The following is a 23,381-nucleotide window of genomic DNA, read 5'->3' as shown; positions in this document are numbered from 1 at the left end:
TGTTTATCAAACCACTGCCAGCCTTGAATTTACTTTGCATTTATAGGATGCTGCAGCTTCCTCTGCACTTGGAGAATAGCTGCTGAGCCCTGGCAGGAAGCAAAATAGAGAAGAAACCACTGGATGTGAAGAGGCGACACAGCAAATGTGCTCCCGGGAATGTGACGTGTCTCGGTACAGAGCTGGTAATTCTCTTTTGTGATATCAACCAATTCCAACTGTGTAGCCAAGGGAAATTAAGCAACCAGCATTTGGTTCAGAGTCGTTTTCCGTGCCTGTATTGTTATCTGCTGGCATCATGTGAGAATAAATGACTGTTCAGGGATTGCACCCATTTATCCTGATCCTCTTTTATTTAGCTGCCCAGCTCTAGAGACTTGCAATTTAAATTGGCTATAATATTGTCGTCTTGCAAGGAAGAAGGAGGGACTGAAAATGTGTGTGTGAGAGAGTTGGAGAATTAAAGGCTGAAGAGGAACTGCTCTCTCTTCTCCTGGCTCCTGTTTCCTAAAAGAAAACTCTCCGAGCAAAATTAGGCAATGTGAAGTGATTTTAAATAAGAGTTTCTGCTTTTGAATGAGCAACCTGAATCTGCACATCACCCCTGCTCTCATCTGCATGCCCCATCAGTTGACCAGAGTCAAAGGGAGTAATGCATTTATCTCGCTTGCTTTTCTTTTAATTTCATTTTGAGTCTTTATTTTGGTTGGAGCTGTTGCTGGTAATTTGCTTGCGTGGCTAGAAGATTCATTGAAACAATGGGGGCCGGGAAGTGGATTTTTCTTTGGTTGGAATGTAAAGGAACTCTTCTTTCCTTAAAACAGTTTTCACTCTTGCATTTTTGTCGGTAATTTAAAAAAGAAAGAAAGTGGCAGTGTTATTATTCAAACAGTAAAATCCTGTATTTAAAAACCACAGACACCAGAAGATGGTCTGAGACAAAATGGGAAGTTCTCTGGCACAAGCTCCAGTGAAATCAATGGCAGCTGTACAAAAACACCACCCTAAGGAAAAGAAATTGTGGTGGCCTCACACAGGGCTGGTTTAGACAATACTTCCCTATTTGAACAACACTTATGATGTGTGTGCCTCCTGGCTCCTTCCTTTGCTTCCCTGGTTTCCCTTATATATTTCTATAATCGCTCTGGAACACTAGCATAGCTGGGGGCGGGGTACAGGGCCCTAAGTACCACACCTGAAGGGGTGTCAAGAGACCTTCCAGGTGCGACCAGAAGTGCCTTCTGGTTGCATCCAGGAGGTGTTCTGAGTTGCAGGGAGGCTGCAATCTGCCACAACTGGAAGTCCTTTACTAAGGCAACTTGGAGGCCTCCGAAGGTCAAAACCCAGAAATGCCTATTAGAGGCTTCCAGAAGGCCATCGGGGGCCTGGGGTTTATGAGGTGCCAAAAATTTATGTGCTTCTGGGTGTCAGATGCCCTAGACACTCCACTGCAAGGAGCAGTAGTTTGAACAAACTGTCCTTCATGCAATAAGAGAAGTTTATGAGGAAAGGGGGAGAGGAGGGACCAAAGCTTGGGCACACATACTTTGCGCACATCGTGTGAGTGCGCACATCGTGATTGGATGGATCATCCAAAACTGGTTGGACCAGATCATCCCAACCAGTCCTGTAGTTTGGTAATCCACTGTACACGACTGCTTCCTTCCTGCATGTTTTTCAGTGGTAGGGATTTCCTCACTGCTGCAGATGTGCTTGGAGTTCTGGTTGCTGACTATGGAGAGGAAATCAGGAGACCAAATGATTTGCTGCTGGAACAAATGGAGTGTGTGCAGGAGTATTTGTGTGAGTGAAGGTGCATCCATCCCCCAATCTCTCTCACTATGGTTGAAGATTACAGATGACATGAAGTTGCTAGTACGCTTCTCTGGTTTTGTTTGTTTGTTTTTCAGTTCAAATGAACCTAAATTACCTGCAGGAGGTTGTAATCTTGAGCAGATGATTAGGAAAGTGGAGGGGTTGTGATAGAAAAAGAATATTTACAGTATAAACACAAATAGATGTTAGAAGTGTGACTTGAATAAGCGTACATCTTCCTATACTTTTGGAGAATGTTCAGTGGTCATGTGGAATGTTCTGTTTGCCACATCTCAAAAAGGATATAGTGGAAATGGAAAAGATGCAGAAGAGAGCGACTAAAATGACTACTGGGCTGGAGCACCTCCCTTATGAGGAGATGCTACAGCGTTTGGGGCTCTTTGGTCTAGAAAAAAGGTGCCTGACGGGGGACATGATTGCGACATAGATAGAGTGGATAGAGAGATGCTCTTTTCCCTCTCACACAACACCAGAACCAGGGGACATCTGCTAAAATTGAGTGTTGAGAGAGTTAGGACAGACAAAAGAAAATATTTCTTTACTCAGTTGTGTAGTTACTCTGTGGAACTCCTTGCCACAGGATGTGGTGATGGCGCCTGGCCTTAGATGCCTTTAAAAGGGGATGGGACGAATTTCTGGAGGAAAAGTCCATCACAGCTTACAAGCCATGATGTGTATGTGTAACCGCCTGATTTTACAATTGGGTTTCCTCAGAATACCAGATGCAAGGGAGGGCACCAAGATGCAGGTCTCTTGTTATCTGGTGTGCTCCCTGAGGCATTTGGTGAGCCACTGTGAGATACAGGAAGCTGAACTAGATGGGCCTATGGCCTGCTCCAGTGGGGCTGTTCTTATGATCTTATGTCAAAATCTCTCTTTCTCTCCCCGCCCCCGTAATTGGAAGAATTATGTTTGCTATGTAAACCACCTTATGAACTTTTTGTTGAAAAGTGCTATAAAAACATTTACAATGATGATGAAAATACCACATTCTCTCAGGTTAATTGGGTGTTATACAGGGCCTACTCCCAAGGAAAAATGCAAATATTATTCTGGCAGTGAGGCTAATGATAACACAACATTGGAAGGATAATGTTTAGCTTTCCCTGAACAGTTGAAAGTTTGGGATATTCCGTATAAATTAAGAGCTCAGTCCTAGTCTTCCCTACCCCCTTTGCTGGTGCAACCATGCCAAAAACATGTGTGCTGCATCCAGTGGAGGGGGGGATGGGATGGGATGGGACACAGATAGGGAGGCTTCAGCAGGGAATGGTGATTTAAATCCCCTTATGCCTGCGTATGCTTCCTGACATGCAGTGGGTCTCATTTGACCTGCCCTAGTCATTTTGCTAGTTTGAGGAAAGAAAGGAGACAGGGAGGCAACAAAAATGGGGGTTTGGATCTTGTGCATGGCATTGCCACCGGATCAATCTGGGTACGCCTTCCAGCAACTATATGATCCAAGAAACCCAAATACAAACACAATGTAAAAAATACAATTAACTCAGAAGTAAATTATTTTGCCAAAATGCCAGCCTAAAAATGCTTACATTATCTCCCCCTTAAACCATGAATTCGTTTCCAGCAAACTTAGTGCAAATTCAGCTTAGTGCAAAACCTGGGGATCACCCAGGATCACCTGGGGATCATCCTGTTGTTGTCCCCCTGTCACCTAGGCCCAGCCCAGGTGGCCTGGAATCAACCTGGAGCAGGGCCCTCCTCAGGGGTAAGGGCCTCCTCAGGAGCAAAACAGGAATACTATCAGGACTGGGACCCCAGCCAAGTCCCTTCCCTGGGAGCAGGCCCTAGTGCCTCCTGGGAGCAGTCAGCAGGCACGTGGGTGGAAAGGGCAGGGCTGGAACAGAACAAGGAGAGCCTCATAAGGAGGCTGGGAGGCCTAGGGAGAGGTCGCTCCTCTCCAGTCGGAAGAGGGATCACAGAGGAGGCGAAAGGGGGTAGCCACCCCGGCCTCATCCAGACAACCGAGGCTCCTCAGGGAACTCGGCTGACCTCAGCCCTGGAGAGAAGGGCCAGGGGCTGGGAACCTCCAGACCCTAGTCATGTCTGGGGTCCTGGGGTAAAAATCGGAGAGGCGAGTCTACAACAGCCAGGACCCCATCTCAACAAACCCCATTGGAGGCCAGGGATCTGGGGGGCAAGACCGGAGGTACAAGGGGCCCTCCTGAGGACAGCTGAGCGGACCCTCAGACAAGGTACGGCGGTTCGCGGGAACCCGTACCCCTGGCCGACAGACAGCAGCGGGAGAGCCCGGCCAGAAGCCCCCAGGGGTCAGGCCGGCATGGGGAACGGGCCAGGTGTTCGCCAACGCCACCAGTCTATGTAAAACAAAGGGGCCTGTGACGTAACAGGCCCCATGAGTGTTAAGAACTTAACAAGAGTAAACCGGCTGTATAAATCCACTATATCTGCCTCACGTGCTTCTTTCCGCCGACGACCGGCACGCATCGTCCGGGTAAGCCCCCCGTGCTTGGGCACACCCAAAGGGGCGGGGTCTCCGCCAGCCATGGACGTCACACCCCCCCATCCCTTAAAAGGGCTTTGGCCAGTGCTTCCCAGGCTGGTGGCTCGTGACCACTGAATTAGAGAATTGTTGTCTTGTGTTGTCTAGTAAATATTGAAACAAGCCATTAACCAGTATTAAACTAATCTTAATACCATAGGAATCTCCACACACTAATGATCTTCTGATTGTCTAACACCGCATTTCATAAATATCAAAGGCAGAAACATCCAAACATTCAACACCATATATCTCATCAAAAATGTTCTGCACCCTCTTGTTTTCCATGAATTGTCACTTAAATTTAGCACAGAGTTGGTTTCTGTAATCTGCATTTATTTATGTTTTATCTGTATTAATCTTCTTTCAAATTTTAATATTTAGTGCTCAACAATGCCCCTTAACTTTCTTGGAGTAGGCCCCCTCAAAATCATGGGCCCATGCCAACTGGCCCCACTGTCCGTCCCCGTCCCGTCCCCCATTCTGGCTTGCCTACAAGTTGAACAGGATTGGTTTCCTTGTTACTGACTTTCAGACTATACTTAGGGAGAGTAAGAATTAGGGAACGTAATCAAGTGTGAATTGTTGTGCAGCTGAAATTCCAAACCCACAGCTGGCAAGGGATCAGCCGTGCTAATGCCTTCCATCACTTGCTGAAGGCCTCTCTTTAAACCTCTCTTTAAACCTCTCTTCCCAATTGCTGGCATGTCCTAAACCCTGCCAAGAACACACAGTTATTTGCACAGTGTAATTTCTTGGCAACTCAGCTGGCAGACTTGAATCGCAGTTGGGATTTTTAGTGGGTGAATAAGCCGGCGCGGTGGTGGTTCAGAAAACAAGAAAAACAGAAAAATACCACCAAATCACAGAAAACACCTGCAAAGCCAGATTTGGAGCCAGTTGATTTTCAAGAACATTTAGTTTTCAGAAATCTTTGCTGAATCATTTGGACTTCTTAAGTAACATGGATAGCCATGCAAAATTGGCTCCCAGTTGGCTGGCTTAGTGTCCTAAAACAGCTGGTTTAAGATCTACAAAATCTTTTGTGCTTGAGTTGTAAAGAGAAAGTGGTAGCTGCCTCTATGACAGTGTTAGAGACTGAAGTATCCAGGAATGTTAAAATGGTGCCCAAGAACAAGGACGGTCCACCACCTCTTCTGTTCCCCATTGCCCGTTAAGTCATGGGGATGCATATTGGATGATAGGAGGGAGAAGCAGTGGCATGAAGAACTCCACCATTTTCCGCCCAGAACCCTTCAGCAAACCTGGTGCCTGCTACAAAGGCTTTATTGAATTAAGAGCTGTGTCCAAAAAGAGGCTGGGAGCTGTTTACTCAGAAACCTTGCTCACCTTAACTTCAGTTCCTTAATCATGCCACATATTCCTTATTTTAGAAATAATTTAAACCCCAATAAACCTCTTCAACTACTAGACATATGACGATCCATGCCTATAAACAGAACTTGATTCCAGAAGGAGGTGTTAAACTTTGTAGGATGATAGTTTTTGAGGTGTTCTGGTTTTCTCTGAATGTGCTCCATACTAGATCCCCAGGCTTGGCACCCATGGATTTACTCATGCTAGAGGACCTCACCTGACCTCACGGACATGACCAGAAGCACCTTCTGATCGCATCCAGGAGGCTTTCAGAGGTCTGGGGAGGCCATGTGCAGCCTCTACAGGCCTCAGAAACCCCCAGGAGGTATTGGAAAGGCACTTCCAATTTTCATGAAAACCAGTAGTCCCTTTCTGACACCTCCAGATGCAAGGTGCCAGATTCCATTATTCGCGGGTTTGGGTATCCATGGGAGGTCCAGAAATGGAACCCTGTGGATAATGAGAGCCAACCTGTACTCCCTTGGTTTCAGTGCTGGGTTCTCCATTCCAAAGTTCCATGGATCACTTATCCTTGTGTAACCACTTCCTATGCCCTGGGTATCACAGTACTTGCCCTTTCCCTCTTCCTTTTGTCTATTCCTTTTGTCCCCTTCCAAGTGGTTGAATATTAACAAGGTTGCATGAAGTTAGAGATAACAACAACATTTTGTACTGCCTTTCTCACTGACTCTCACAGCAGACTCAACGGACTCTTACAGACTCAAGGCGGTTCACATAGGTAGGCTATACTAAACTTTTTATTTCAAATGAGTTTTTACAATAATTGTTCTGTGCTTCCAACAGGAGCAGCTTCAGGTTGACCAAGCTGTTAACCATTCTTTCTTACTTGGAAGCTGACTCTCCACACTTCTCCACATTCCTGCAGCATCACTTGCAAGTCTGCCACCCTCTCACAGTCACAGGTCACAACCACGACTCCTCCTAGCGCTGCCCTCTCACGACAGCTTTATCAGTTTTTTAGTCTCCCATCCAATTTTCAACCAGGACCGCTCCTGCTTAGCATTCTTCGGCTCAACCATCAAATCACACTTCCTGCCCCTCCTGAGATGGAAGGTCCTTAGTTGCTCTGCTGTACAAATATGCTTACCTTCTCTGCTCATTAGCCTTTTTTTTTTTTTTTTTTTGTACAGTCCCCCTCTTGCTGGCTGTAGCTCCTCTCACTAGCAGCTGTGTTCTGGTCTGATATCCCATCAATACCTATGCTGAGCTGGTCAGACAATCCTGTGATGGAGTATTCCTGGGTCTAACTGGGATTCACAGCACAATCCTGATTCCAGCTAGTCCTGGTGCAGTGGTGCAGGAGCACAGGTGGGGGGAGGGTGGAATGGAGGCGGGGAGGGGGTGTACCAGGGCAGGAGGAGGGCTGAATAGGAGTTGGGCAGGCTCAGCAGACAAGGCCTTCATGGTACCCTAACCCCCTTCCTGGGCCTAGGGCCTTACACAGCCCTTCTTAGACAGATCTGAGAAACCCCCTTGGGCAGGCTGGGGGTTTACGTGGGGTAAAGGGAACCCCAGCTTCCTCTTAACCAGTGCTGGATACAGCGTAGGCCAGGCAGCCCCACTGCATCAGCTCTGGTCTGGATTGGGCTGCCCAAGTGATCATATAGTGTCCTATGTGGCAATTTTTAACCTGTTTCACAGTGGATTCACCTTGCTATTACTTTGTGGATGTGTTGGAGAGAAAATCAAACTCCAGCTTTTTGGCAAAGGGTTTAAAATCCTCAGATGCAAACCAAGGGCCCTTACAGATGCCATATCTTTCAAAATGAACTTCACTTTACTAATGGCTGCCTTGTTTCTTGTGTCTGAGAAGGCACCCCCTTCCAAGAAATTGGAGTAATAATCTACTGTAACCAGAGACTACTTCTCCCTGAAGGTAAACAAGTCAGCTTCAATTTTTTTCCCTTGGGCTGATGGTTAACTCATGTGGTCTCTTTCTGTTGTCAGTTCTTGCATGATTGGCAGATGTCACATCATTCTTTCAAGGATCAACATTGTGAGGTCAGTTCTGGCTAGTGAACACATCTCTTCTAGCCTTTCTAAGGTGGTTGCCAATGCCCTATTGTGACACATGTATTTTGTTGGCCTTTTCAGCCACACTAGACGCTGTTCCAGAACCACCATTCAGAGCGTGATACCATAGTCTTTCGAGACTGAAGGTTGCCAACAACAACAACTTTTAACATACAGAAGCTGGAATTACTCTCTGCCTTTCAAAGTACATGCTGAGCTCTCTTTGGTATCTGACTTTTATGCTCATTTCATCCTTTCACTATTGCTTTCTGGACTGCCTGCAGTTGAATATCTTTGTCAGTTACCTGCTTAATTTCTTGGAATTTCCAGGGCCTGGAAGTTAGTGCATCATATTTATGAATTCACTGTCTGGATCTTCTTCTCTAGGTTTGCTGCTTTTGGAAATATATATTCTTCTAACATCAGTGGTTGCCCTGGACAGAATTTAATCTCTAAATCAGAATGCTGTGAGTGTTTTAATTTATCTTGTAATCCCTTTGGTATGCTTAGAAGTGGTTTTGTTGTTATTGTCTCCAGAGGTTTATGGTTGGAGGGAACTATGAACCTTGTCCACAGGTGCATTGATGAACTTGCTCCACTCCAAAAACCACCACCAGGAGTGCCTTCTCTATCTGGGCATAGCCCTGCTCAGTCTCCAGCAGACTCAAGTTTTGTAAAAGCAGTATACCGAGGCCTGCCTCCAGTGCATTTCACTAGACTGTAAATTGTTAATTGGTTGATTAATTGCTGCACATTTAGTAATCATTTGTTTCACCACATCAAACTCTTTTTTTTCTATTTCTCCTTTCCCATGCAACATCCTGCCGGATAAGCTGTTGGTTCTGCAAATGAGGACAGGACTTGGCCAGAAAACGATTCATTCCAATAATACATGGCATTCTTTCACATCCCCTGCTTTCTTTTGTTTTTGCACATCCTACTGAAGTGATTCAATGTGCCACATTCCCTTCAGTGCTGCCAAATGCAGCATCACAGATGGCGCTTGGTCAGGCAGGTGCCAAGGGCTCTCACCGCAGTGTGGCCATGCTTATCCTGTCCCCAGTAACAACCTCACAGCTGCCACTGCTGCCTCCCATTGCTCCCCAGTGAGCATCCCCACTGTTTGCCAGGTGATGGGGTAGGAGAGCAGCAGTGGACTGTCCTCCTCGGGGAAATATTCCCCTGTGTGTTCAAATTTCTCCGCTTTGAAAAGCACACATCCAATTGAACGTAGATAATTCTACCTTTACACTGTGTTCTACACTTTACACTGTGTAACACTTTCCTCTACCTTTACCTTTAGCGCTGTGAAGCTTTCAGAGGGAGATTTTCCTGCCTTTATGTCCCCTCTGAATCCCCCCTCCAACCTTTAAATAGGTCCTTTTCAGAACTGGTTGATATGAAAGGTATGTGTGAAAATGTTCATCATATGGGTAAAAAAAGTTTCTTCTTTTTTAGATTAGCTCACTGGAAACAAACCTGTTCTCACTGGAAAGATTTATTTGACCCACAGACATTTCTGGCACCAAGTAAGAGAGTTTGAAAGAACAAGAGCCCTCTTGTTAGCTGGTTTAAAGGGCTGGTAATTAAAGGCATGAAACTCAGGATTCTTCCAGTGACTTTTGTCCTCAGTTCTTTAGCAGCTTCAGAATGTGCTTTTTTTTTTTTTTTTAGTGTAAGATAAGTACACCCATGCATGCTTTTCTTTGCAGAATAGGGCTGCCTCTGTTGTACTAGAGAATAATTGTACACATCATTTTGGATCCTTAGTAGGTGTGTCTTCTATTTGGGGCAAGTGACTTGTTATGTTTGCCAGATACCTTGGAGTTTTGACCTGCTTAGGTTAGAAAGGCCAAAATGTGTGGCATGGAGCAGTTGGGATGCAAAGCTTTGAGGGCAGGGGTTTGCAGAAAAGCAGGAAGACCTGCAGGCTTGGCTGTAACATTCAATCAGTATAGCCTGCTTGCTTGCCTGCCCTTCTAGTGCTGCTCTACACTTCCCCCCTCCTGCTTAACCACATACAGGCGGGGGGGGGGCTGCACATGTATGCACTACAATGACAGTGGTCCCACAGCTGAAAGGAAGAGCAACAGACTGAGGAGAGATGATGCAGGAGCTGATCTACCCATCAACATGACCACAGAGGCAGGAAGCAAAGGAATGCGGTCCCACTGCCAGGCAATGGAAACTTATTACGAGTTTCTTGTCTCACAAGATATGGCAGTGGTGAGGGAGGACACTCACCATTGCCTTAGTAGATCGCCACCTGAATATGGGTAGCTTCAATTAAAGTATGCTGCTTGCTGATTCATCCCTTTTTATTGTTTTCTGTGACTCTGCTAGGAGATTTATGGCAAGTTGTCCCTCAAATAACCTTTCTGAATTGCCCCAGTGTCAGTTTCTGTTCTCATGGGTTGAAAAGTTAATTACTGATTTCCTTGCATGCTCCTTTTTAATAAGTAGATACCTATTTTAAAAAAAATAGAGGAAATCAGTAATTAAATCCTCTGCTCAGCATAGGAACAGAACTGATGCTGGGGCAATTTAAGGGAGGCCATTCAAGGGGGTAGTTAAAGAATAGCTAGGATCAACAAGAATGGCTGAACTCGGGAGGACTGTTTAATATTAAAAAACAGGAGTCCTGTGATTTTTTTTAAATAAAAAAGCCATACATCAGAACTAAAAAAAACACAGGAGTGTAGCACTGAAAACATTGTACTGCAATTATATCTTCTGGATGCTCTGTACAAAGTGAAAGAACAAATGATGGCCATTCTGGAGAAAAGGTCTAAAGCAGAATCAACCAGTTAGTTACTAAATGATATCCAAGAATAAACAAGGTATGGTATAGTATTTTTATCTCCCTGTATTCCTGCACGTAGTAGATAGTTGGTTCTGGTCAACCCACTCAGTGAATAGTGTGAGGCAGTGGTGTAGCTAAGGGGGTGCAGGAGGTAGCAGTTGCACTGGGCAACAAGCTTTAGAGGGGCAACAAGCTGAGCTTGACATCAGTGGCCAAAATTGTGAAAAAATTGGTATGTACGAATAATACCATCCTGTTATATATCATTGGAAAGGTAATTTAATGCAGAATGCAATGAAACAAACCTCATTAGAATATCTCTATTCTCTCAAAAGTTATGGCCAATTAACCAGAAAACAAAAACACAACTGCCCTATGGAACAAAAAGTAGATTTTCCTAACTCAGAACCGACCTATGAGACTGATTATGCTGAGAGCCAATGAGATGTTGTTATGATACAGCATGCAACCAATAAGGTGTTAATGAGTCAGCTCTCATTTCCATGTATCATAATACTAGGCCTGCTAAGTGGGTAAAGAGGCACTTTTTCAAGTGGTACTCCTCTTATATTTAGCAGGGGGAGAATAACTATCCCTCTTCACCCCAGAACAGTATCTCTAACTAATAAGAGGCTTAATTTTTATTTATTTAATTAATTAAATTTGATCTTTTTTGTGAGGGGAGGGCTACAAAATCTTCTTTGACCCCAGGTAGCAGATAGATGCCTTAGCTATGCCGCTGGCTGGGGGAAGGCAGCAGAGCAAGTGGATAGTAAGCTTCTGGGGGTGGGAGGAGGCAGGTTTCCCCCCAATTTTCACTTTTTAAAAAGCCCAGGTGTGACATCACTTCCGGGGCACCATTTTGAACTCAGCACTGCGTTACATGATCACTGGTGTGAGGGATGTTTGAATTACAGCACAAATGGAAAAGCTGCTGCAGACCAGAAGCCAAATTCCTTTCCCTTCAACATCAGTTGGGCTGCACCTGGATAAGCAAGCATTTAGTCCTCAGTGTTATCTTCACATTTAATTGGTGGCAGAGGAAACAGTAAAACTTTTTCAATGAGCATTTTAACATGAAATGTGAGCAATTCAAGAAAAGCAACTGCAAGACCATTTGAAATCTGCTCTAGTTCTGAACACTCAGACCTTATTCTCCAGCTGCATTTTGTAGACATGTGTGTATTCACAAATCACTCCCCTGACTGACACACACAAATGTAACGAGTGTAGGACAGCATTAGTATTGGTTTGAAATTCTCTGTTCAAATCTGCTTCTAATTCTGTAGCGACTTCTCCAAGACATAGATTTCTTCCATAAGTTTAAGAACTCTAATGAAAGTTACTGGAATTGTGGTACATTGCCCTTTATTTCATAGTACTGTACTTTAATGAAGGGTCTGGAAGTGATTGCATACGTGCAGTTGCTTGAAACCACAATACTGTGTTTGATTTGTAGTACAGTATTTAAACTGTGGGAACACTGCTAAGAGCACTGAAGGAAGCGGAGAAGTGATTAATTTGACCAAAGTGTCATGCTGGCTTAGAAACAGAACCTGAGTTCAACCTTGGGTTACAAGAAATGATGATGCCTTTAAGCATCATCCAATGCCTTAGATCAGGGATGTCAAACTCATTTCATATAGTGGGCTGAATAGATTCATGCTGCCTGCTGAAGGCGAGAAGTGACAGGCTTTACAAATAAACGGGTGGAGAAGTTGTGTGGAAGCAAAAGTGGATGCAAGCAACTACCCCAGATAAGTTTGCATGAGACTTAGAACAAGATTACAGTTTTCATTAATGGGTGTTTTGCTTCTCATAACTGTCAGAGCAGGTTCATTTTCATTTTTCTCTGTTGACCTTGATGGGTATACCACAAAACAGTTTTTTAAATGCAATTAAGAGTCAAATAGCAAATGATCCCACTGTTCCAGGGACATTTTTCTACTTCCAGAATGACAGTAGGATCCAGCTGTGGTCTGCAATTTTTGCTAATAACCTCAGTATAGATTATTTCCCCATAACTGTAATTACATCTCCGTTTGCTGCTGGCACAATTACAGTGCCTACACATAATATATGCTTCATCTCATTCATCCCCCAACTATTTAGCTTTTGAAGTCAGAAAGATAATAGCATACATAAAAGAAAAATAGGTGCACACAAGACTGTAAAACTACCTAGACAATCATGACTAGACCACAGACTGCAGTGTGTAATGAAGATTATAGGAGCATCTCCAGATACAGAATAATTCAATCTTTTAGTATTTAAAAGGGTAAATTTGAAGAATCATTCCCCCTGAAACTGGAATGCAGCTCTTTCTGCTTAAGTTCTGAAACTGGAGTTTGTGGTGCTGGAATTCCCGAAATTGAGGTCACGAAGGGCTCCTCCAGACATGGTGGTTGAAGAACCCAATTGTAGCAGTAAGAACAAAAGAACAGCCCCACTCGATCAGGCCATAGGCCCATCTAGTCCAGCTTCCTGTATCTCACAGCAGCCCACCAAATGCCCCAGGGATCTAATGATCCCAAGCATAGAATTGGCCTTCTTTACTGCCGCCACACATTGGGTCGACACTTTCATTGACCTGTCTACCACCACCCCAAGATCTCTCTCCTGATCTGTCACAGACAGCTCAGAACGCATTAGCCTATATGTAAAGTTTTGATTCTTTGTCCCAATGTGCATGACTTTACACTTACTGACATTGAAAGGCATCTGCCATTTTGCGACCCACGCTCCCAGTTTGGAGAGATCCTTCTGGAGCTCTTCACAATCTCTTCTGGTCTTCACCACTTAGAAAAGTTTGGTGTCATCTGCAAATTTGGTCACCTCGATGCTTAGCCCTGCCTCCAGGTCATTTATGAAAAGGTTGAAAAGTACAGGTCCCAGGACAGATCCTTGGGGCACTCCACTTTCCACCTCTCTCCATTGTGAAATGGAGCTATATGCAGCTATAGCATGCACTGGAATAGGTAAGTAGCCTGCAGAGTGGGGAGAAGGGAGAGGGTGTGGTTGGTCTGTGGAACTCTTTGCCACAGGGTGTGGTGATGGCGTCTAGCCTGGACACCTTTAAAAGGGGATTGGACAAGTTTCTGGAGAAAAAAATCCATTACGGGGTACAAGCCATGATGTGTATGCGCAACCTCCTGATTTTAGAAATGGGCTATGTCAGAATCCCAGATGCAAGGGAGGGCACCAGGATGAGGTCTCTTGTTATCTGGTGTGCTCCCTGGGGCATTTGGTGGGCCGCTGTGAGATACAGGAAGCTGGACTAGATGGGCCTATGGCCTGATCCAATGGGGCTGTTTTTATGTTCTTATGGCAGGGGAAGGGTGATGGTAGGCAGATTGGGCCCAGGAGGAGGAAGGATCCGCAGCGCTGGAATGTGCCATATCCTAGCCTACTTCCTAGGTCAGATCCAATGACACAAATCAACTTAGGTTTGCACCAGCAATTTAGCAGGTGCAGGTCCAAGTAGACTTGTTGCTGTGGTTGGGGATTTCCCCAGGGCAAGAGAACAAATGTCACCTTACCTCAAGGAAACCTTCAGACTGCAAAATCCCCCCTCCCGGGATACAGCACAAGCCACAGTGGCCCACTGCATTGGTGGCTGGCGCAGGGGAATTTCAATACGATTGGGTTGCCCAATTCAGAGAGAGTCACCAGTCAGAGGTGACCCAGGGAACAACATGATTTTAGTGGGGATTTAATTGATGTCCTCAGTCTTAGGACCAGTTGCAATGATTTATGATTTACCCCTGCTAACTGGTAAGAGGCACTTCTTCAAGTGGGTGCTCCTCTTTTATTTAGCAGGGAGAGAGTAAACTGGCCCTCCTTACCCCAGCAGTGTCTTTTCTAGTGTCTGCTTGTTGGTGTTCTTTTGCATCTTTTTAGATTGTGAGCCCCTTTTGGGACAGGGAGCCGTTAGTTATTTCATTTTCTCTGTAAACCACTTTGTGAACTTTTAGTTGAAAAAGCAGTTTATAAATACTGTTAATAATAATAATAAATTATGAGATTCATCATAAGAAGGGAGAAAAGAATTAAACACTCACTCTCAGAGTCCCATTTTCTTGTTCTTTAAAGCAGACCTGTGAACTAGATCAAGGGTGCCCAAACCCTGGCCCTGGGGCCACTTGTGGCCCTCGAGGATTCCCAATGTGGCCCTCAGGGAGCCCCCAGTCTCCAATGAGCCTCTGGTCCTCCAGAGACTTGCTGGAGCCCGCACTGGCCTGATTCAACTGTTTGACCTCTCATGTGAGCTGTGGGATGAGGGCTCCCTCCACTGCTTGCTGTTTCACGTCTGTGATGTAATAGCAGCAGCAGCAGCAGCAAAGGAAAGGCCAGCCTTGCTTTGTGCAATGCCTTTTATAGGCCTTGAGCTATTGCAAGACCTTCATTCATTCATATAAGTTCATCTTTAATATATTCATTTATGTAAACTTATGTAAATTTATTCAAATTTTAAATGTAAATTAATTCTTTTTTCCCAGAAGGATCTTTCCAAACTGGCAGAATGGGCAACAAAATGGCAGATGCGCTTCAATGTCAGTAAGTGTAAAGTCATGCACATTGGGGCAAAAAATCAAAACTTCACATATAGGCTAATGGGTTCTGAGCTGTCTGTGACAGATCAGGAGAGAGAACTTGGGGTCCTTGTGGACAGCTCGTTGAAAGTGTTAACCCAATGTGCAGCGGCAGTGAAGAAGGCTAATTCCATGCTTGGGTTAATTAGGAAAGGCATTGAGAATAAGACAGTTAATATTGTAATGCAAATTGTTGTACAAAATAGTAAGGCCACACCTGGAGTATTGTGTCCAGTTCTGGTTGCCACATCTCAAAAAAGGATATAGCGGAGGTGGAAAAGGTGCAAAAGAGAGGATCCAAACTGATTACCGGTGCAGCCTGTCTCAAAGAGAATAGGATGGGTGGAACTGAAAGTCACACACACCTTTGCCTCCTTTGCCCTTTGCTGGCATCTCTCTCCTTTTCCAGGCAGCCCAAAACATAGAAAAAGGCTGTGGCACAGGCAGGGAAATAGCCCTGGAGCCATGGAAGAGGTTCCCCTTGCTAAGGAACAGTAAGATGCCAGCAAAGAGGCTGAAGAGGGGAAGGGGGGGCAGACGTATCAAAGAACCCAGGAAGTGTTTGCCCAATTTCCCCCCCCCCCCATGGTGCAGGCTCTCCATGCTCTAGCCTAAGGAAACAAAACAGCCCAGCCTCTCCACATTTTCCTGGGAGTAAGCCCCATTGACTAGAATGGGACTTACTTCTGAGTAGAAATGCATAGGACTGGACTCAAAAGGTCAGCATCCCACCTGTGAAAGAAGCGGGACAGCTGGCAATGGTGAGGGCTGAGAACGGAGGGGGAGGAGAGGGGATTGCTTTAAAAAACCCAGGGAGTGTTTGTCGAATTCCCCCCCCCCCCCATGGTGCAGACTCTCCTGCTCCAGCAGACACAAACAAAATGATCCACACTTTCCTGGGAGTAAGCCCCATTGACTACAGTGGGGCTTACTTCTGAGTAGAAACACATAGGACTGGACTCTTAAAAGCTCAGCATCGCACCTGTGAAAGAAGTGGAACAGCTGGCAATGGGAGGGCTGAGTACGGAGCAGAGGGGAGGGGATTGATAAAAGCTGCCTTAGTTTCCTTTCATCCAGAAGTGTCAGGCTGCAGCATATTTGCTTAACTATGGAATTTAGCACAATGTGTTTTTTGTTAATCACGCTGAGTCACAGAACGGAACTAAATAGGCTCCACCTGTACTGGCCTGGGGCACCTTCCATATGAGGAAAGGCTAGATTGTTTGAGCCTCTTCAATCTAGAAAAGAGGTGCCTGAGGGGGACATGATTGAGACATACAAAATCATGCAGGGAACATAACACAACATAACATAACCAGGTGACATCCATGAAAGTTGAGTGTTGGGAGAGTTAGGATAGACAGAAGAAAATATTTCTTTACCCAGTGTGTAATTAGTTTGTAGAACTCTTTGCCACAGGAAGTAGTGATGACATCTTGCCTAGATGCCTTTAAGAGGGGATTGGACAAATTTCTGGAGGAAAAGTTAATTATGGGTTACAAGTCAAGGTAGGTATGTGCAAGCTCTTGGTTTTCAGAGGCAGGCTGCCTTTGATTGCTAGATGCAGGGGAGGGCACTGGGACGCAGGTTGTGTCTGTTGTCTTGTGTGCTCGCTGGGGCATTTGGTGGTCCACTGTGAGATACAGGAAGCTGAACTAGATGGGCCTTTGGCCTGATCCAGCGGGGATCTTCTTATGTTCTTATAGCTTGCACTGGCATTGGCAAGAAGTGCTGGCTGGCCTACTTTGTTCACTCTGCCAGTATAAAGGCCACAATAGAATTGTGCCATAACTTCCTTTATTCTATAGCAGTGGTTCCCAAGCTTTTTCGACTGGCAGCTCCCTTGACCTTCTGGGCCATTGGTCATGGCTCCCCATTAGGGCTACAATCCTATATGTTGTAAAGGACGGGAGGTTTTTTGTAAGAATTCCACAGGTCCCTTGGCTGGTTGTTGAGGCTCCCTGGGGAGCCACAGCTCACTGGTTGGGAATCACTGTACTATAGGATTGTTGTAGGGGTTATCTAGGAAATATCATTCATGATGATTTTTGAAAGAAGGTTAGGTTTAAGAAAAGGAATGAATAACTGTGTAGTATTACGTACTTTTGAATTGGTTTTTTCAGGAAAGTTTCAGAATTCCTCCATTATTCCTGGTGGTCCCTTGATCAACCACTCAGTCATTATAAAGTTAGGAGGTGACACTAATGGAGTCGATGGCCAATTTGGCACAATCTAGGCAACAATTTTCTCTTTCTTGAAGACAGATGGACTGTGAAGGGGGTTTAAATATAAATTGCTGTGCTGACTTCCACCACAACTTTTGCTTAGCCTGGACAATTTCATCACTCACCAATGTCTTGCCAGAAAGCTGTCAGCTATTTAAGAATTTCAGTGCAGACTAATTTGTAAATTAGTCTGTCTGACTCCCCATAAGTCTGTAAGCTATTAAGTCCAAAGCTGATTTCTCATGTACTTCTTTCAGTCAGATTCCAGCTGAACTGGACTATAACCAACTCTGTCTGCTTGGGAGCTGTTCAGAAAGACATCAGCATGCCTTAGTACTGATGAAATTACATCCTCCTCTCCTGCAAAAGCTTTTCATTTGTTAAAAAAAAATGCTTCCAACATTTTGAAATTTTAGTGAAATAAATAAAATATACATCATGCTTGGCACCTTCATGATTAATCAATGTAAGCTCATGCAATATAACGCAATGACAAATCTCTTCTGGAATCTGTTTGTTCACCTGTTTACCTAAACAGATTGCTGCAACAAACATGGCATGACTATGCCATGAACAGGAAGCAAAAAGATTTTCCTGCTACCATAGCATCTCTGAACAGCCAAACAAAACTGAAAGTCACTATTTTTAAAGACTATGGAAAAGTAGTTAAAGCAGCTGTGAAACTACTTTTAAGCGGAATTGTATTCTTGTGCGCTGAGATATCTTTGTGAGTCGGCCCCCCCCATAATGTGATCACAACAAAAACACTGGAAGCTTGTATCAGTTATACACCAGTATAACTGGTTACGTTCCACTATGTAATGTGAAAATTTAATGTTTTTAATGCCCTATTTGATGTTTCTACCTGTTGCTATACTTTGGACTTGATTATAAAGCTCTGCTAGCTGCCTTGGACATTTACTTTGGCATGGCTAAGGCAGGATATAAATTTCAGATTCAGATTTATATATTTATATATAGGAATTATATATATGTGTCATGGCTCCCTCACCCCAATAATTCTGGGGATTGTAGTTTGCTGAGAGTGTTGAAAATTGTTGTAATTCTGTCTGTATCCTTGTTTCAGCTTCCAGCAGTAGAAGCACTAGAGAGCTGGGTTTTTTTCCACCTTCTAGCACACTAGGGTCACCTTTGTTTTTCAAGCTCTAGCATGCTTGCCCTGCTAGCTATCTGTGCTGCGAACTTGGAGCTAGAAAACATGGCTGCCTCCATGAATAATGTTTTCATATTGCTCTGTGCCAAGCAGTGGCATCACTAGGGTTCGCATCACCCGCTGCGGCATGCCAGCGCATCACACACACCCCATGCAGTGGGCAGGACAACATCCCAGGTGGCAGACATGGTGATGTAACCATCACTCTGCTCCCACTGGTTTTTTGGATGTACCTTTTGATAGAACAAAGAACACATTCTGCATGAAATTTCGCATTGATTGATCTATAACATAATGGTATTATTCTTCCAAATTATGATTTTAGTGATTTTGGTCACTAGTGGTGTCACATCCCCACCCCCACCCCCCCGGGTGTCAACTTACTAACACCTTATTACAGTTCTCAAACAGTTCTCAGCAGTTCTGAAACTTTTAGCACTGGGATCCACTTTTTAGAATGACAATCTGTCCAAGACCCACCAGAAGCAAATTAAAATAAATAAGTATAAATAACTAAAGTAGAACAAATAAATAAGCAGAAGCCAGCCCTGTTCGTCCAAGTGAATTTCCCTTGTAGCCTGCCTGCAATAACACCCCACCCTCCAAAATCAGTAAGGTTTTCAGCCCTACCCAGTGCCCACTTCAATTTAAACCAGATCACTGTCAGGATCCACCTGGCTTTGCAAGTCTCAAAAAGGTTCACCTTATCAGCTTGCCTTGTTGGCAACCTTCAGTCTCGAAAGACTATGGTATCGCACTCTGAAAGGTGGTTCTGGAAGTTGGAGTGTCCTCTCCAGTGCGCGAAGCCTGGGTAAAGAAGGTATGGAGGATAGGCTGTTACCCATGCAGCAGATCTCCCCTGTCCATGTCGCTGGAATGATCCAATGGAAAGGCAGAAGCCAATACGGTTGGTTCCAGCGGCATCGCAGGAGTTGCCAGAGCGTGACTATGTACAGCCCCGAACTGTCTCAGGGACTCTGGCTCCTGATTTTGCCTCGAGGTTGACTCCTGAAGCCTTTTCCACAACTGGATGTAGCCACAAGGCAGTGGAGGTTTGGGATCAGAGTTTTCCTTCTCTTAGATGAGCAGCCTTTCCAGGCTGACGAGGAAAGGCTGCTCTTAGATGAGTCCTTATCAGCTGAAGCCTCTGTTTTGATCCTTTTTAGTGGTGGGGGAGTCTGCCTTGTGGAGCACTTGTTTAGCTGCAGGTGCATAGGATCAGGACCATTCTGGTAGCCTTGCACTCTCCTTCACCTGATCTTCAACACCACCCAAGGCATGTTTGCTTACTCACGAGTAAATGTGACCATGAGGCTTAGTTTCACTTTCCATAGGGCTCAATACATTCATCTGCTTGGAGGGAGAGACTTCCTTCTCAGGTGTGTTTGGGGGCTGCTTTCATTGGATCAGGACCATTCTGGTGTCATTGGATTCCTCTCAGCCTGCCCTTTCCAACGGACTAAGGCATGTTTGCCTACTCACAAGTAAACGTGCGATACAGCTCACTTTCACTTTCCATAGGGATCCGTGCATTTTTTGTTCTCTGGGTTTATGGCCATAACTTTTGATAGAAGGGATATATTTCACTCTGGTTTTTTGCATTGCATTCCACTCGAAATTCTGCATCCAATGGTATATAATATTATGGGGTAACCCCTAACCACTGCGATTTTAGCGTGTCACCCCCCCAGTGCGCATCACCCCCCCGTGTGCGTCACCTGGTGCAACCCGCACCCCCCCCACACCCCTAGCGATGCCACTGGTGCCAAGGAAAGAACTGGATGCCGCCATCTTGTCCGGCAAATAGGAGAGGGGGTGGAGGAGAGGTTTTTGAACAAAAGGAGTCATCCATTTTCAAGATTTTAAAAGCATTATATAGAAGTTAATAACTTTAAGGTAACTTTAATAAAGCAATGATTAAATGTCACGAAAGCACACTGAAGTATGTTCAATACCATTTTCCTTCCAATTTTTAAATGAATCATGCTAGAAACATGGCTAGCTGCAAGCTAGCAACTTCACATCCAGTTATTTTCTAGCTGGAAAACTAATGCAGCTCCTAACTCTCTCCCAGAAGTACAGTTCCCTAGTTTCTCTAGGAAGAGCAAGGTCTGAAATAATTATGGCTTGATTGTTTGAAAAGACCCTACACTTTTTCCATATTTAAAAATTTAAAGTTTTGACATCCTTTAGCATGCATGTTTAGTGAGTGGTGGCTGCCATCAGCTTAAAGTCTCATGAGTGAAGCCTATACAGGAAGCCTGGAAGACCAATAAACAGCTAAGTGAATGCAGGCAGATTTTGGGGTTTGTTTTTCACCTTATGTGTCTATTTTTGTTGGCAAGTGGAGGAAATAAAAATGCTGCACACTGTACAAATAGACTGGAGAGGTTTAATGAGAAACAACTCACTGTTTCTTGGCCATTCTCAATTTACCAAGAGATATGTCTGAGTGTTTTGGAAACAGAGTGTTTCCAGATAATTTGCATTGTCGAGATCCACTGGCATATCATAGACAGGCTGAAAATGTACTGCTTTAAATGTAGTGAAAAGTCTACACTTTGAAATGAAGCAGACATAAACACCAGGTAATTAAACAATGAACAAGCATGAGTATGATTATTTATGTGGAAGAGAACAGAAGAAAAGCCCTGTTGGATCAGGCCAAGGCTGGTCGAGTCCAGCATCCTGTTTCCCACAGTGGCCCATCAGCTGCCTCTGGGAAGCCCACAAGCAGGAGAAAAGGCCTGCTTCTCTCCTGCCATCAGTCCCCTGCAAGTCAGAAGCATACTGCTACTGAATCTGGAGGTATTACGCTGGTGTCATTACAAGTAGCTTTTGATAGACCTGCCCTCTATAAAATCCCCTGTAGTAACCATCTCCAGTGGTCCTGCTAAGATGCAGTTCAAAAGCAAGCTCCTCCTTGCTCAGATCTTGGTGTTCCCAGAAGTCTGACAATGATGTCATTGCCAAGTGTCCAGAGACAGTACCAAGCTCCTGTGCAGCCAGGGAAGGGGTCTGTACAGTGGCATAGACCCCTTGAAGAGGGAATGCTGGCCATCACAACATCTTGTAACAACAAATTCTGTGCATTGTTTGAAGAAGTACTTCGTTTTGTCTATCCTAAATCTCTCACCACCTAGTTTCATTGCATGATTCTTGGTTGTAGTACTGTGTGAGGAGAAAAAACTTATCTCACCCCACTCTTTCCATACCATGTGTAATTTTATAAGTGGTTAGCGCCAGTGCTTTTTTTGTGAAAAAAAGGTGCAGGAACTCACATCTTGTTAATCTTTTATTTATTTATTTATAAACCATTTTTATTGGAGAAATAAAATATTTTTTATGTGCTTCCCCCCCTAAAGATGAACTTACTTCTGAGTAGACATGCATAGGATTGGGCTGTCAATCTCCACATCCCCTTCCCCCTAGCTACTTTTTCTACACGTGGGGAAAAATACTGTACAGGTGCACTTGTAGCGTGTAGTATGTAGTGTGGCACTACTTTGAGGAGAGGAAGCAGTGAATGGATTCCAAAAAATGGCTTACATGAGTTCCATGTGGTAAAATTACTCTAAGCAACTGTGGGAGTAAGAACAAAAAGGAATTCTTACATGAGAGGGGTCCTTAGGTGCACATAGAAACAGCTACTTTTGCAAACAAGCGATTAAATATGGTTTAATTCAGGTATCCGAATTCTCTGTGTCTTTGGGAAGGTGCTTGGCATGCAATTGTATGTTCTCTGCTGCCCTGAGCAGCTGCTTTGCATTGCTGGAGAGGAGCTACAAATGCTGGCTGGCGGAGGGCATGCTTGTGGGGGAAGGACGAGGAAGATCTCTGGCAAGGCTGGACAGCGTGTTGTACACATGTAGAATCCCTTTTCACCTGCCCTTAGCATGTGAAAACGGGTGCAGATATATATCTCTGCCAGGATTAAGAGCCCAATCCTAGGTATGTCTACTCTGAAGTAAGTCTCGTTACTTACTTATGGAGCTTACTCCCAGGTAAGTGCCTAGGATTGCAGCCTAAGAGCCCAATCCTATGCATGTCTATTCAGAAGTCCACTTTAGTCAATGGGGCTTACTGTGGATAGGATGGCAGCCTTAGAGTCCAATCCTGAGTCTGTCTACTCTGCCTCTGTTTTGCTCCCCCCCCTTCCTGGAATGCATCCGAAGGGGAGGGGCCCCTGCAAAAAGGTGCCGGAACTCTGTCCCCCTGCATTCCATTAGAAAAAAAGCCCTGGTTAGCGCTTATGCACATCTTCCTACTTAGGTGTGCAGCTGAATGGGAGGGGGAAACCAATAGTTTTATCTGCTGTAAGCATCCCAGGCTAAAAAGACCAGGTCGATGGAGACCATCTGAGAAAAAACAACCAGCACTGTTACCCTGCAGGTGCCTGATCTCATCTGATCTCAGAAGCTAAGCAGGGTCAGGCCTGGTTAGTACTTGGATGGGAGACCACCTGGGAATACTGGGTGCTGTAGACTCATACCATAGTCTTTCGAGACTGAAGGTTGCCAACTAGTTCAGGAGGGCACCGAACCCCAGGAGTTTTTATTTCAGATCAAATCACAGTCGACAAGCCACTGAACATAGAGCAGGCAGGCAGGCAGGAGTCAATATATAGCTAATTTATTGAAAATCCAGAAGAAAATGGAATTAAATGAAACGGGAAAAGAGGCAGAGAAAAGTACAACAAGTAGACTGATGGACCATGTCTGACTCAGCTGGATGGACAAAGATATAGCTTGACCAAACTGGATGCAGAAACTAGTCATGCCCAGCATAGGAAGCCAGAATGCTACTCATGAGCAAAGCA

At 44.7% G+C, this 23,381-nt stretch overlaps 1 protein-coding gene and 1 pseudogene across 1 annotated transcript in view; both read left to right on the top strand.

Annotated features, from left to right (window-relative positions):
* TPT1 (tumor protein, translationally-controlled 1) overlaps window positions 1-11,802 on the top strand; it is a 302,395-nt gene extending 290,593 nt beyond the window's left edge. The window contains exon 6 of the mRNA XM_066622683.1: window positions 11,793-11,802. Within this exon, the coding sequence (XP_066478780.1) occupies window positions 11,793-11,795 (3 nt within the window). The 3' untranslated portion in view covers window positions 11,796-11,802. The remainder of the gene's footprint in view (window positions 1-11,792) is intronic.
* An 11,127-nt stretch (window positions 11,803-22,929) lies between these two features.
* Window positions 22,930-23,049, top strand: LOC136646856 (5S ribosomal RNA; annotated as a pseudogene).
* The last annotated feature ends 332 nt before the right edge of the window (window positions 23,050-23,381 follow it).

The sequence above is a fragment of the Tiliqua scincoides genome, chromosome 3, assembly GCF_035046505.1.
Source record: "Tiliqua scincoides isolate rTilSci1 chromosome 3, rTilSci1.hap2, whole genome shotgun sequence".
NCBI classification, from domain to species: Eukaryota; Metazoa; Chordata; class Lepidosauria; order Squamata; family Scincidae; genus Tiliqua; species Tiliqua scincoides.
The sequence above is the reverse complement of the archived record's forward strand: the minus strand, read 5'-3'. Positions and strand labels throughout refer to the sequence as shown.